Source organism: Colletotrichum lupini, chromosome 8 (assembly GCF_023278565.1).
Source record: "Colletotrichum lupini chromosome 8, complete sequence".
NCBI classification, from domain to species: Eukaryota; Fungi; Ascomycota; class Sordariomycetes; order Glomerellales; family Glomerellaceae; genus Colletotrichum; species Colletotrichum lupini.
Window position 1 is genome coordinate 2,799,775 of NC_064681.1, and position 15,172 is coordinate 2,814,946.

The window sequence follows — 15,172 nt, forward strand, 5'->3', positions numbered from 1 at the left end:
GGGGGCAAGGGCAAGGTAGAAATGATGAGGGACCCCGCGCGGGCACGGCCGGAGACAGATCACGGGGGGCACGCCCTGCTTCGGCGGCGGCGGCGGCGGCGGCGGCGTGTCATCGGCCGGGGGAGTAGGTAGGGTTTCCCAAATGAGAGGAAGGATGACAGATTACCTACAGGCCAGCTCGATCTGGAATCCCGCGGACGCGGCAGCGCGACGAGTAGGTCGGCGGGCGGGACCTGCATGGTGCCTTGCATATGTTGATGTGTTCCTGAAAAGGTCACGGTCATCTTCAACGCTGCTCCTCCGCGATGCCTCAGAAAAATGTCCGCAGCCGGCACGACGTGATATGACGCGCCGTAAGGCCCGCGTGCGCTCTGGATAATCTGGAAGCTGGCGTATCCGTATGCAAAGCCCGTCCAAGCAAACGGCCTTTTTGGTAAGAACACCACTCGGCCGGCCGTTGGTGAGAAATATCGTCGCATCAAAGAGACCAACCCAACCGTGCGGGAGAGCAGTGTCCTTGTCTGTGTGTATGTGTGTGGTGTGTCTAATTCCAAGTCCGCGATGTCACATCTCGTCCACTCACCAGCCCCGAACCGGCCGACTGCGCATCACTCGGCACCGCAGCACCGCACGTAAGAGTTGGTGACTAACAATAAGAGGCATGAAATGAAATGTTCGTTGCGCGCGTATTGCGCAGCAGCGTTACGAAGCACCACACCACCACACCCCATGACCTAACACCCATCCTCCCAATCTTGAAACAAATTCTCTTTTTTTTATTACACTACACAACGGACGGAACGTAGCGGTAAGCCGTGGATGAGTGAGTATGAGTGAGTGAGCCTTACGGCGCCGAGTTTCAGATTCGATGTGAGGGTGGGCAGTCAACTCTCTTTTTTGCGCACTCACTCAGCCCAGTCAGTCAGTCCGAACTCTCTCTCACTCTCACTCTTACTCTCAATCCTCACGCTCACTCACAGGGCTCTCGCACCTTGGCAAGGGTTGCAGGGGATTCCATTCCGACTGGGGGCTGCGGGTTCGGCGATCAGCGTACGGCCGGCCGTCTGTGAGCAACTGGAGCACTGGAGAATTCTCCTCCCCCACGCGCACGCGGCGATGATGGTGATGATCCTATGCCCCCTGTCCTGCCCTGTCCGTCTCGTGATTGGGGAATTTCCCGACGTCCCCGATCCAATGCTCGATCCAAACACGGAGTTCGAAACTTTTTACTTTCTGCCTGGTACTCTCTCTCCCTCTCACAGCTCGTTCTCGTTGTTTTGCTTCACCAGGGAGTACAGTCACGTAATGTAGCAAAGTGATCATTCAAACGTGGTCACAAAATGAACTGGGAAACTTTGTTGCCTATTCACCTAATGCCGTTGTCCCCGTTTGCTGCGGTACAGTCAGCCCACGTAAGATGCCTGACACTCACTCTCTCTTCTTCAAACAACCGATATTGCAACAACGTCGATGGCTCAGCCCAAAACGATAAGCCTCATCGATATCACTTCCTCTCACCCAATTCCCATCACGGAACTATTCCCAAAGAAGTCGCATTTAACCCAGCAAGCGAGAATCTGTAGCAAAGGCAGCAGCAGTAGTAGCAGTCATCGTCGTTATCGGTAGGCAGTAGCTTCTTAGGTAGTTTCCCATTGCCTCTACGTCCGTTGCAATGGATACACACCCACACACACCACACTGTACCTGTGTGTGTCCCCCTTCACGAAAATCCTCCCTCTCCTCCACATCCTTGCGGACCATCGTACTTAGCCTCTCCCGCCTAACCTTGTTCCGCGTCCGTGGCGTCCGTCGGCCGACGGACGGACACTTTTCTTTGGTCGACTTTACGATGGCATGCGTTGTGTTCGCACCTAGGCGGTCTGGCAGTCTGGCGGTCAAGTCGGTCCAGTATGGTTGTTCCTGGGAGTGCGAATCTGCACGCGGCAGTTTCATCCCACATCTCTCCTCACTCTGAGTCTTGGCCGTACGCACATCACTCTCTCGAACACACGCACACCCCTCCACGCCATCCTCCACCCTTTCCGCTCCCCGACTGTCTTCCTCCCTCGGATGCTTTTGGCACTGATGAGATGACTGGCACACCTCAAGGGAGGCACTTCCCGAAAGTCCACGGCGAAGGACAGAGAGGCGGACGGGGACGGGGACGGGGTGTACGGTTAAGAGCCTGGAGGGGAGGGAGTGGAGCTGATGGATTCAGTGGAGGAGGGGGCGTGCGATCGTTCCCGGGGACGTACGTGCCTTACGCACGTCTTCACCATGCTAGCGCGGCCACGCCCCTCACACCCTCACCCTCCTCCTCACTCACTCACTCACTCCTTGCTTCTTTTTCGCTCGTCACACACCACACGCCCCCATGGTTGTGAGCCCACCGATCTGGGAATAGATATATGCTTCTACTTCCCACCCTCTCCTTCCCGTTGCTTGCTTCTTCTCACCAGTATTCAAATCAACAACAGGAATCAAATTAAACAACGATCCAATAAGTCAACCAATCTATATCCTTGACCATTAGATTTCTCCAAGGCTGAGCCTAAACTCCACCAACAAGACACCAAGGAACCAGAGAGCTGGAAGAAAAAGCAAAGAAGTTCAGGAACACATCAAGATTATCGGGAACACAGACCAGATCCACGAGACAAGGGGGAACATCTAGGAAAGATATATCACCACTCATCCTCCCGCCATCTTCGGAAATCTTAAACATCAACAACTTGAAGAATCATCCCTTCGATCACCATCAACAAACAAACAATACATCCATCCCTGTGAACACCGCGGTGCTGGAGTTACATACACACATCAACATATAATACCATCACTCCGCACTTCAACATCTTCACCACCCACCACCATTCACAATGCAACACGATTCAGCCATGCACTCCAACGACGGCTTCAAGGTCTTCCTCAACAAGGTGATCCGCCGCAACAGGAAGGAGGTCAAGCAGCGCGGCTCCGAGATCTCTGCTCCCTTCAACTTCCAAAAATGCAACCTCGACCTCGCCGGCATCAGCGCAGATGAGTAAGTCTACAGTCCTTACACTACACTTTAACAACAAACAATATACTAACATGTCTTTCTTAGAATTGCCATGCTCAAGGAACAAGCAGTCGCGAGCCGCATCGGCATCGCCGACTTCGACTCCGACTTCCCTGCCCGCCCTCTCTTCTCCATTCAGCCCGTCCTGTCCAGCGCCTCCATCTCCATCGTCGGCAGCTCCTACCGATAGATGGTTACAGTCCTCACACGAGTACATCTCAACTTTCAACCTCTCATTTGTCGAACAATATTACTATCAACTACTACTACAACATCACTACACCACACTACTACCACCACTACACCCTAATGAGAGCTGGACCTAATGGAGCTGCAACCGGAATCACCCAGGCTGGTGCGGAGGAAGATCTTTTGAGCGACTTTTTTTCTTCTTCTTGTCTTTTGAAAACTAGCGACTGCATGGTACTACGATACCTGGGATGAACATTCTTAGCAAGCGATGGCGTTTTATGGATGGGAATACTCATGGCGATGACATGACTGTCATACGCACATTGGAGAGAGTGAGAGCTGCTTTTATTTTGAAAAGAACGATACCACTAGGTACGCGAGGGAGGCCATATGCCGAGGGATGAGAAACTAGGAGAGAGGAAGAAGATGTCGAGACTGAAGTCCGACCCTGAGAACAAATAAAAACCAATCATCTCAATCAAACAAACATGCTTCCTTGTCATACTCTGTGATGCTTTGGCGATCAAGTACTCTCCCTCATCCTTCAGTCCCTTGACGCTACTTTTTGCCAAATGCTGGAATACTGTGAGGTTGACTCCTCTCGGTTTGATTTATTCTTGAGCAATAGGTTTGTAACATTGCTCACCCTTTACACATATCTGTATGCGTGATTTTCTTCAAATAGAGTGCGAGATTAATCTCGATTACCACCGCCTTCTTGCCCTTCCATTGTTCTCCCCAGGACTCTTTCGTTTCATATAGCCATGATTTCCCCAAACTTTTGCCGCATGGAAAATGATATCAATGTGCGTACGCAGTGTCGTTGCAAGGGAGGCATTCAGCCTGGAAGGAGACTTATGGTCAGTTGCTATGAAGATTGCCAGCAGGGTCACGAGAGGGTGTACGGGTACAGAGGCCCGACATCATATGGCATCTTTTGAGCGCAGTAGTTGTGGAGTATGATAGATGTTCGAGCTTTGCCGTTGTCTTCCAAAAAGCCGAAATCATCCTCTTCACTTAGTTGGAACCCCTGAGGCTGCCATTTTCCCCGAGTTGGATCAAGATAGGCTGAATATCATTCATCCTTCATCCTCATCACCACGGCCATCCACCCAGTACGGACTTTTTAAAAAAACTCATGATACATTGGCATTCTTCACCGCACCCTCGTCGTGTGGGAAGAAGTCGTGTTGCCACCAAACTATCCGAATACTGGGCTCATCAATGCTCCAGCATGCAGATCCCACTTCTTGGAAATTTCCCCTACGCTTCATCTTTCCTTCCCAACTTGTGAGGGCTGTGTGTCCTTCGTCTTCGTGATGCCACTACCATCCTCATGAACGTCTACGTCAGCCTATTTGGTCCGAAAACGCCTGTGGGCTACGAGAGTGAACGATGAGGACCTCGGTAATTGTTTGGCTGAAAGCCAACTCTTTTCTCCTTTCTACCTTGCACAAAATTGCAAAACTCGAACAAGAAGATGAAGAACCCACGCCGTTACTTCATCATTTATTTCGGAAACTCTTGTGGGCTACAAGAGGGGATCATGAGGATCTCGATAACCCTTTGACTCAAAGCCGATGATTTCTTCTTCTGCCTTACGTCTTACGCTGAACAACATTCTTGACCAAGGATAGTAACTCTGCTAGCACAAGAATGAGGTAAGATAATATGAGAATGTTACCTTTCTCTATCCGCTGCAGTCAAGTGGCTTCGGTGGTTCGAATATAGAGGGTCATCCGGGGAAACAACACCTACGATACGTAGTGGTTGTTCCTTTCCAGCCTCACAGGCGCAAGAGATCGAGTTTGACGGGGTTTGGTTTTCAAGGGAGATTTTCGGACACGGTATAGAATTCGACTGCACAACACGATATATATCTACTACAACACAAATACACGAGTATCTGCACTATTGCACCGAGGTTATGTTAGACAGAGCTTCGAAGTTGGTATCGGTCTTGCGATTGTCGATAATCTCAAGTCTCCCCATAGACCCGTGACATTGATCTGGAGATAAACATCGTAGGGGAAGCAGCTTGTTTCCTTGCCAGTATCTCGAGTGTTCACAAACAGCTGGCGGCAGGCACGAGAGGACCACTGGCAAACGTGATACCAACAGGTTTTCGAATGTCACCGCTCATGGTTTCACAGCATAATTATACGGCGTCGTTTACGAAATGCTAGATACTTATTGCTCGCATAACCTGGACAGATCATCGGTTCAATACATCCCACGTTTGGGAGAACCTGATCACGATATGTCTACGTTTAACTCACCATACCAAGATAGCAATCACCGAGATAATGTACTTGTTCGCGTCATGCAGGCTAATATCCCAAGATTTATGCCAAATGCTCATGCTGGCGAATGACAGGAGCTTCGAGATTGTGGCATGGAGTCATGTACTTGAACGAATTGGCCGTATCAAAGGGGTGGAAATAGATTTATAGGACAGACTTGCAACTTCGTTTTCCAAACCAGCGAGAGCAATCACTACTCTGCAGCTACGCCATGAGACATGTATATTGAGGTTCCGTTTGTCACCTGTCAGTAACCTAGGGGTGCTGCGTATGTGGTTCAATGCAGCAGGCTCAGCCTTGCATCATCCCTGATGCCTCGTGCAACAGCCACGCGTAGTCCGAGATGATCGGATTTCCATCTCGGAGCCACCTTTCGTAAATCCACAGTGGACCTGTGACGAGCAGACATGTGCAAGCAAACTGCAAACGAAACGCGATTTTCAAGTCGGCATGTTGCGTATGTAATGATGCGCCATGCGTCTTCCCTGATGCTAGCTTCTGCACGGCACCCGCTCGCACGTTGTGAACTTGCACGGCTGCGCCCCACGTGGGAAAAAGTGTGAAGCCAAACATGTCACCTTGTCAAGACTGGGCTGGAGTCCGCTGGACTGGGTACGGGCGTCGATCCTCCACAGCCCACACCGAAGTCCCGAGCCGACACATCTCGGTGACAGGCGGAGGCGAAATCCCCGGACGGGCGCAGGTTGCAGCGCATTAGGGGCGGGTGATGAATAAGCCGCAATTCCCTGGTCGAACCGTGGTGACGGCATCAGACGCGACCAGGGCAATGACGGGAACAGGATCATCGGCCGGATAGGTAGTGGCACTACTGTATCTCTAACCCGTCGGCGGCGGTCGGCAAACAGAGAGCATATGCTGCATTATGATGGAGGCACGGGGATAAGTTTCGTTCAGTCCGTGGCGGCGGAGGTAAGCCGGCTCAACCAGAAGCCCGTTCCTCCGAGTCTGACGTGCCTGTGTTCGCGAGCTTTCGGAGCCTAAAGGGTTTCAACGGCGGCGAGTAGGTAGGTACCTGCGCCTTGCAGCGTACATCATCCATGGTCATCCATGTCTGGCGGGGGAGCTTGTGCCTGACCGAGATCCTGTTTTAGGATCTGTGAGACTGTGGCTCTGCGCCGTGCCGCAGAATCGATGGCGGCTCTTTTTCGTGGAGGAATGGCCTCGTGATGTGAAAGATTGTGAGGCGCCCCCACGAGTCGCGGGAAATTCAGGTGCTTGGCCACGTTTAACAGGGTGTCTGCCATTGGCCTGTGAAATGCTGCCGGTTATACGGAGTACGATCGTGCCTCTCTACACAGTAATTGCGGAGGAGGGGTTCCAGGGACATGTCGATTCCTCAATATTGTCTCGACGCGTCGCGTTTGTTAGGGTACGACTTTGACAACAGTTGCGGCTTGCCATAGTAACGACAGGGAATCTGAGAAGCTTCACACCGCCAGGCCAGTTTGACTTTTGGCCCAATATGGCTCCCGCTGCCAGTTGACGAGACAATTGGCAATGAAGATCTCATCGCCATCTCCGGGCCGTGTTCGAGATTCAGAGAAATGCGGTAAGTGACCCTTGAAGCAAAGGGTCCACGGGGACTTGGAGGGGCAGATTACATTGTCAGTTTGGGCGCGCCGCCATTCGTCCGCGGAGGCAAGGGATGGACGAAGGACAGGCCCCAAGGGCATGGGATAGAAAACTACCTATGTAGGTATCCGTACCAGGCCGGGTCTCAGACAGCCCAGGAAAAGGAGTCAAACCAAGGGTTATGAGAGGGGAATTTGGGAATGCTAAAAAAGGGTCGAAATATGATGCTGGCGTTTTGTTGTTTCTTCTTTTGCCCGTGTTGCTGGCGGAGGCGACCCATAGCTTGGTACCAACCCTCACTTCACCTGAAGTCAACGGTTGTGGCTTGGGAAGCATTGTTGGCAATGTCTGATCGTAAGTAGCAGGTCGAGGATGCGTGATATCCAGAAGTTGAAGCTGGTCCAGCTCTGCCAATCTTACCAGTGACAGATACCTTGAGCCACGATCATCGAAATAGGAGACGGTGGTAGCTGAGCAAAGGGTCCGCCTCAGCTATCACGGCCCCTGGGTTTGGTGTTGAAAAATTTGCGTACGAGGATGGACGTTTTGGTGGTGAATCACCAATGGGGACGACTAGCAGACGCTACCGGCGGGGAAGTACCGGAGCAGGGGAGCGAACTGGAGGCAAGTGTGGACGGTGCAGAGTTGTGCAGCCACTTGCCAGCCAGTATGTAGGCACTTCGTACCTCAGTGGGCGAAACATAGCAATGGGTGGGAACGGAATGGAATCGGCGGGGCTGGAGGCAGCTTCCCGACAGGACGGAACTGAGCACTTGGTCCTTCCTTGACCTTGGGTGAGTGGCTCCCGAGTGGAGGCAGAAAGGACTCCCCGACCATCCCGCGCCTTCCGGCTTCTCCCAGCATTGCACCGGTTCTGATTGGCCACGGCACGGGTACCGTCTATTCGCGTCCACGACCTTCCAAATTGGCTCTGCCAGGGGAGGAGTCGGTATCCCGTACCTTCTATCCGTTCAACCTCACGTCGATTGGACAGCCCCGGGGAAACATTGGAGATAGACCACATGCATTTCTGTCAAAAAGTTCGAAAATGTCTCCAGCCTTGAAGCGGCCCCACGCAATCCAGTACACTGGTGCCGGTTTCTTCTCGCAGAAGGGGGGCCATTTGGGTGGAAGACATCAAAGAGTCATCGGCCTGATTTGGCAATCGCCTGGACTCGTGAGCCCTGGGAGGCCCCCTGTGCTACGTACCTACGCAATTCCTAAGGTACCCCTGGGACGCAGCCCCAAATTTCCCCGTGTTTTTGGTGGTCGTGTGCGTTCAGGCGTTCCAAGGCGTTGTCAAGTTGACGTTCCAGCGCAGCTTTTAGTCCGCTTCTTAGCACCAATATAGCTGGGTCTCTTTGATGCGCAGCGATGATCAGTCAATCTTGCGTCCTCAGGCGGCAGGTCAGAGTCGTCATCTCGCTGCGGGAACCATTTTGGAAAGCCGAGGGAGGTGAGGGGCTCAAAGTGAACTTGTGACCGAACGGGCTTTTCAAACTTGCGACAAGTATCTTTTTACGCCTTCAACACCTCCAGGAGTCCAGTATCCGTACCTATGACACGCATAGTCGGCCCCGGGGGCGTATACTTGACGTATCCGTCCCGTCTCCGACTTCATCTCATCCCGTATTCTAAAGCTACACGCCGTCGTCACCTGTCAGCTTCCAAGGCACAGTTTAATGGGAGGAAGAGGGCAGATCTCGGGAAGAGTTGGACATTGAGGCCATCTAGTGTCTACCTTTCTGCCCATCCCCCTTTCTCAGTCTCTTTCACAATATCGTAGCTAGATCTTGTGGATGGATGTACTGTCAGTGTCAGGGCCCATTCCAATATGAACCAGCATTGCTTTTTCAATGCTTGGTCCGTAAACCCAACAAGCGTGAACAAGGGAGTGAGCCACAGCAAAACGAGGCTAGAGACAGTGGCCAGCCACTCAGAGGTCGCAAACAGTTCGGGGTTTGCTGCCTGAGTCATTAATATCAAGGAGTAGCCACAATGTATCCACCCATAGAAAATGGCAGCAACAAGTCACCGAAAGAACATTGGAGCCTTGGGAGCTGGAACTTGGAAGGAGCTGCTCGCCCGGACGGCCACAACGGCCTTAGTAATTAAAGTTCCCGAATCCACCCTTGGCCGTCGCGTACCTGCACCTCTCCCGTCAGCGCGCAACATGACTGGACGAGGTCGGCACAGTCCATGCGCCAGCTCCGAATCCACGCGAACAAGTTCCCCAGTCTTTTGCGCATATTCTTGTGGTGGTATTTTTTTCCAACTTCTCTCGAGTATGTCTCTCCCCCAGGCTTCTCAGTGCGCGCAAGTGCGAGTGAGACTCTACACTACTCCGTATGTGAAGTCCCTCGCCTTCGCCTTGCTTCCTTTCCCCTGGCCTGCGGCCTGCCACTCGCCCTTGTCTAGCGTGCCCGTAGCTGGCCCCCCTTCTGTTCCATTCTCCATTCCTTCCAGAGTCTGAAAGAGACAGCCGTGACGGGCCAAGGAGGGATTCGAGAGCCGTGGCCGGTGGACGATCCGTAGTAGCTTCAGCTGAGGTGGCAGAGGCATCAAAGTACCTACCAGAATGACAGCTGCGGCATTCACACTGTAAACCGTAGAAAAGTGACTTCCTTTGCATCGGCTGTAGTACGCCTCATCGACTCCGTCCGATCTCAAACGCGCTCCCGTTCTCTCCCATTTTCCATTCCCAGGCCCATTCCCACTCCCACCTCCCTACCGATCGGTATACCCTGCACTTCTTTTTTTCCCTTGCGGCCACCATAGACATTTGGTACGGAGCAAGCAGTAGTGGATGGCAGTATCCGTACGGGTAGTCACCAAATCTATCGGCGCCTCAGACTAATACTTCTACCTCAGGCCCCCTCCCCGTCATCATTTTGCTTTCCTCCTACTTCTTGCTTTTCAATACTCAATTCAATAACCCTTCTTTAATCAGATCGCGCGTTTATTTGGCGGCTACAGTGCTGTCAAATGAACCTGCAACGGACTCTTCATATTTCCCTATGTAAGTTGTCACCATTCAATAACCCCCGGCGACTGTCTAAGTCGCCTGTGCCGTTATCCCCGTTCGCCCGGCGTTTTTTTATCAGGCTGTGGCGAAACAACCAACAACCCCAAATGCGCAGCTTCCTCCAAGAAACGGAGGAGGGAAAAAAACATGTGTCATCTGAACACGCGGAAAGCACAGCGCAAATCTTGTCGATCACCGTTTATGCAGCAACAACTCCAAAGGAAACCACAAATTGACTGACGATCCTGCCATACAGAATTCCCCCCTCCGCCGCGTCTTCTAAATGCCCACCATCTACTCCTCCCTCTACCAGAACTTCATCCGTCAAGGATTCGCAAGGTCATTCACCCACGGTTACGCCCAGTCCGTCGTAGCTGCCACACATCCCATCCTCAACACACAAAACCGACCTTCATTTGCGCGCCGAAACACCAACCGCTTTGGTCGTCTTCAGTCTCTCCAGCTTCAGTCCGCTTTCCACACCGCTGAGCGGACAAGTGCTGGCCTCCCCCAGCATCACCACGAGAAGCTCGACGAGAAGCTTAAGCATGGAAGCTTAGACGCCTACTTCGAGGCGCTGCAGGAGCAGCAGGCCTCTGAAGAAGATATCGACAAGGAATGGACCCAGTTCCAGTTTCAGCGCCAGATTGAGTGGAAGCCTTCACCAGCTTCCATTCTCGTTGGCGAGTCAAAGGCCCACGATGCTGAGGAGCTCGCCGCCACTCAAGATGGGGAAGCCTCGCCAATTCCGTTAGAGGCACAGGCCGCCCTGGCGCAGATTGACGCAGCACTCGAGAAAGAAATCGAATTCAGGAATCGCATGGAAGCTTTGGAAGAGGCCTCTGAGCACTCTATTCGATCTGCGTCCCACAATGGCTCCGCCGCTCGCTCATACCAGTCCCCAGCAATCGACAGATCGCGGACTCCCGTCAGCGTAGCCCGGACTGCCACTCCTCCTTTCGACCCTCAATCTCAGGTGTACGCCGACCACCTTCACAAGCTCTCTGAGGATGGCCGCTACGCTGAGATTCCGGCCGTGTTCGAGGCCATGCTCGTCGCCGGCGTGCAGCCTATCGCGAGCGCATACAACGCTCTGTTGGTTGCCGCCATTCACTTGCCCACCGCCAAGAACGAGATGGTTACTAAGGCTCTGGATGTCTACGCCGACATGCTCCGCCGCAAGATCGTGCCGGACAGCGATACCTACAACATTCTTGTTGGCCTCCTTGCCGCCCGATCCCTCGAGGTTGCCTCTTTGAAGAAGACTCTTCACGACAAGTTGGTGCGTTTCGGAGGCATGGATGAGCCCGGCAAGTTCATGTTCGCTTCCCACGAGCTTGAGCATGCCATTCTTTCCGAGGATGACAGGCTCGATCTTGCCATGGACATGTTTGAGAAGTCTGTCCTCACCCAGAGGGCGTCCTACTCTGCTGAGTCATACCACCAGCTCATCTCTGCTTGTGCACAAGCTGGGCGTGTTACTGACATGCTCCGCCTCTACGAGCACATGGAGTTGAACCGTGTCACCCCCTTCGCCGCCATGTTCCCCAGCATGATCACCGCCTTCGCGACGTCCGGCGACCTCGTCAGCGCTGTCGAGTGCTACAACGAGTACAAGGACCTTGCAGTTGCTAACGACAACGGCGAGCCCACCCTTAACGACAGGCTGGACGCCGAAGTGTACGCTTCTGTCATCCATGCCTACATCATCTCCGACAAGGTTGACGGTGCGATGAAGTTCTACGAGAAGATCATCAAGGAGTATGGCGTCCGCGCCGGCGACATCAAGGATGCGATTGTCAGCTCTGGCATGGTCAAGGCTCTCACTGACCGCGGCGTTTTCAACGAGGCCCTCCGCTGGGCCCAGGTTGTCGAGGCTGAGGTCAGAGCTGACCCCATGAGCAACCTTGCCACTCGCGCTGCGGACCACGGCGACAAGCACACCGCCGTCGCTGCTTTCGCCAACCTGCCTATCAACTTCCATCAGATTGCTACCCCTGCCATGGCACTTCTTGCTTTGAGCGTTCGTCAGGGCGACGTTGCTTCCGCAGCTCGCTACTGGCACGTTCTCTGTGCTCCTGAGACCCCGGTTACCCCGGCGCTCATCGAGCCCACTGCAATGTACGCCATTGCGATGATTGGATCTGGCCAAGTTGCTGAGGGTCTGGCCGAGTCCGAGCTCATGTTCCAGCGCATTCGTGCTGCCAACCCTGAGTATGCTGACGAAATTGAGGAGGGAGTTGACTTCGTTCACCAGTTCATGAGCAGCCGTGGCATCACCGATCCTCGCGAGCTGTCTTCTCAGAACCTCTCCGCCTCTCCCTTCACCACATCGGCCACTGTCTCGAGCTTTGAGGATTCTTTTGACCCCTACGCGCACAACACCGACTTCAAGGGCTCTTCGTTGATCTCTGATGAACTCGAGGGTTCTCACGGCCGTAAGGGCCCTAGACTCCACGACGCTCTTGGTCGCTTCCGCAACATGCGCCGTGCTGGCCGTCACCCTCGCTACATCACCTACGCCAAGTTGATTTCTGCTGCTTCTCGCGAGGGCAAGATGGAGCTTTGCAACGACATTCTCGCGATGGCCCGCACTGATGTTCCCCTGCTGCCCCAGTATGCTGTTGTTCGTTACGGCTGGTCTAGCATCCTGGATGCCATGGTTGGCGCCTGCCTCACCATTGGTCACCGCCAGATGGCCGAGCAGTACCACCAGGAGCTGCTTGCCATGGGTGCCGCCCCCTCCGCTAACACCTTCGGCCTGTACATCACCACCCTCAAGGAATCCGCCAAGACTTTCGACGAGGCTTCCGAGGCTGTCAAAATCTTCCACCGTGCCAAGGCTGAGGGTGTCGAGCCCAGCTCTTTTCTCTACAATGCTTTGATTGGCAAGTTGGGCAAGGCTCGCCGCATCGACGACTGCCTGTTCTACTTCGCCGAGATGCGCGCTTTAGGAATCAAGCCTACCTCGGTCACCTACGGTACCATTGTTAACGCTCTCTGCCGCGTCAGCGACGAGAAGTTTGCGGAGGAGTTGTTCGATGAGATGGAGGCAATGCCCAACTACAAGGCCCGCCCTGCTCCCTACAACAGCATGATGCAGTTCTTCCTGACTACCAAGCGTGACAAGGCGAAGGTTCTTGCCTACTACGATCGCATGATGGCCAAGGGAATCGCCCCCACTGCTCACACCTACAAGCTTCTTGTCGACACCCACGCCACCCTCGAGCCTGTTGACATGGCTGCTGCCGAGAAGGTCCTTGAGGCCATCCGCACGTCCGGTCAGAAGCCCGAGGCCGTCCACTTCGCTGCGCTCATCCATGCCCGTGGCTGCAACCTCCACGACATGGAGGGCGCCCGCAAGGTCTTCGACTCTGTCATAGCCGACCGGGCTGTCACCGCCAACGCTAGCCTCTTCCAAGCATTGTTTGAGGCCATGGTTGCAAACCACAAGGTTGTCGACACTGAGGCCATCCTTGGTCAGATGCGCCGACGAGGTGTTGAGATGACTCCCTACATCGCCAACACGCTGATCCACGGCTGGGCCGCTGAGAAGCAGATCGAGAAAGCTCAGGCCATCTACGACTCTGTCGGCCATGAGAAGCGTGAGCCCAGCACATACGAGGCTATGACTCGTGCTTACCTCGCCGTCGAGGAGCGTGAGAAGGCCAAGGGCGTAGTTGGAGAGATGCTCTGCCGTGGCTACCCCAGTGCTGTTGTCAACAAGGTGCTGGAGCTTCTTGGCGGTGGCGGTGGTGAGGAAGCTGCTGCACACAACTAAGCTCACTCCAACACCTGTCTTGTCTACCTTGTTCGTCAAATCATCGAATCACGCATTGAGCAGCTGCTCTGCGTGTTCCCTCGATGAACACATTTCCTTTGTAACTGCCCTCATCTACCGCGTTGCTTGATACCCCGTTGTGCTTTGAAAGTAGGTGGACTGAGGGTGCCTGGCCAGGATCGGCGGCCAGTCCGGTTTGCGGCAGTGCGCCGAAAGCATTTCATATCGTCACATGGCTTTGGAATTTGGAGTTTGAACCGGAAGTCGAATTCATACCCCCGTAATCGGGATACTGGGTCGGTACGGCGTTTGTCGGAAGCAAAAGGGTCACGGCGACTGAGCACCCGTTCAGGGGCTTTTTATCGGAAAGCGAGCGATGACGGCCAACGGCCCAAACTATAGACACAACCCCACTCAAGCATAGTATAAAAAAGAGGGCGCCGGATAGAAGCGCAACGCAGCATAGAGGATCATGAATGGACGGAAAGGGTACTGGGGGTCGGTTTACGACGACATGTCATGAGGGCATGTGATCCTGCTGTATGTATATTACCGGCAGCATCCAACAAAATAAGATTTGTCGACTGTTCAAACAATTGACCAGCAGTGTGAAGACGATGGTGATGTTTTGCTGTCGGTGTGTAATGTGCAAAAGGTTTGGATAATGAAGATGTGCTGACGCACATGTAACTTGTCCTCTATAATCTGATCAGTATGCAAACTTGAGTTCAATCCAAGTGTCTGTCCGCTGGAACCGGAATTCTGGTTGTCGTTCAGAGTGTACCAGCTTTGGCGATGATTTAAGGCTCCTCGTTGAATTGGAACCAGAGATGTGCACAGTGCATTATCGATGAATCCGCTCCCTCGCACGTGCCCCTAGCACTGTGCGCTCATTCCTCCCACGATGCGATTTCGCATCCCAAACTTTCAACTACTTAGCTGCCCTCACCTCCATCACGCCTGCGTCATCACACAACCCACCCCTCACTGTGCCTCATCTTACAGCTGTACCGCATATTCAAGCGCGCTGAAATTCCAGCCATCGCAAGCTGCGTAACGGCTTTATTTCAATTGGCGAGATTCAAAGGCCGTAGATATCTGCTATCGACCTGCAATCTGAGGTACAGATCTCACATACCCCTCACACAAACCGGACCCAACCCCGAAAAGACATACACACCACTAGATACCTAACCCAAGACCACGTTTCCCGAAGA

The 15,172-nt window shown here is 53.5% G+C and overlaps 4 protein-coding genes across 4 annotated transcripts; all 4 read left to right on the forward strand.

Moving 5' to 3' along the window:
* Positions 1–819: 819 nt before the first annotated feature.
* Positions 820–1,311, forward strand: CLUP02_15331 (uncharacterized protein; the record flags this gene model as incomplete). The annotated part of the gene is made up of 2 exons (XM_049294255.1): positions 820–833; positions 981–1,311. 2 exons carry the CDS (start codon positions 820–822, stop codon positions 1,309–1,311), a joined length of 345 nt encoding a protein of 114 aa, XP_049151401.1.
* A 1,568-nt stretch (positions 1,312–2,879) lies between these two features.
* On the forward strand, positions 2,880–3,515 carry CLUP02_15332 (uncharacterized protein; the record flags this gene model as incomplete). The annotated part of the gene is made up of 4 exons (XM_049294256.1): positions 2,880–3,043; positions 3,107–3,208; positions 3,262–3,416; positions 3,475–3,515. 4 exons carry the CDS (start codon positions 2,880–2,882, stop codon positions 3,513–3,515), a joined length of 462 nt encoding a protein of 153 aa, XP_049151402.1.
* A 4,006-nt stretch (positions 3,516–7,521) lies between these two features.
* On the forward strand, positions 7,522–10,410 carry CLUP02_15333 (uncharacterized protein; the record flags this gene model as incomplete). Its single annotated transcript, XM_049294257.1, has 15 exons — positions 7,522–7,548; positions 7,607–7,664; positions 7,727–7,816; positions 7,920–8,326; positions 8,433–8,476; positions 8,532–8,627; positions 8,689–8,914; positions 8,971–9,108; positions 9,164–9,292; positions 9,346–9,495; positions 9,568–9,669; positions 9,791–9,886; positions 9,928–9,961; positions 10,021–10,168; positions 10,290–10,410. The coding sequence occupies 15 exons, from the start codon at positions 7,522–7,524 to the stop codon at positions 10,408–10,410; spliced, it is 1,866 nt and encodes a 621-aa protein (XP_049151403.1).
* Positions 10,411–10,457: 47 nt separating this feature from the next.
* Positions 10,458–13,955, forward strand: CLUP02_15334 (pentatricopeptide repeat domain-containing protein; the record flags this gene model as incomplete). The annotated part of the gene is made up of 1 exon (XM_049294258.1): positions 10,458–13,955. The coding sequence occupies one exon, from the start codon at positions 10,458–10,460 to the stop codon at positions 13,953–13,955; it is 3,498 nt and encodes a 1,165-aa protein (XP_049151404.1).
* Positions 13,956–15,172: the final 1,217 nt, after the last annotated feature.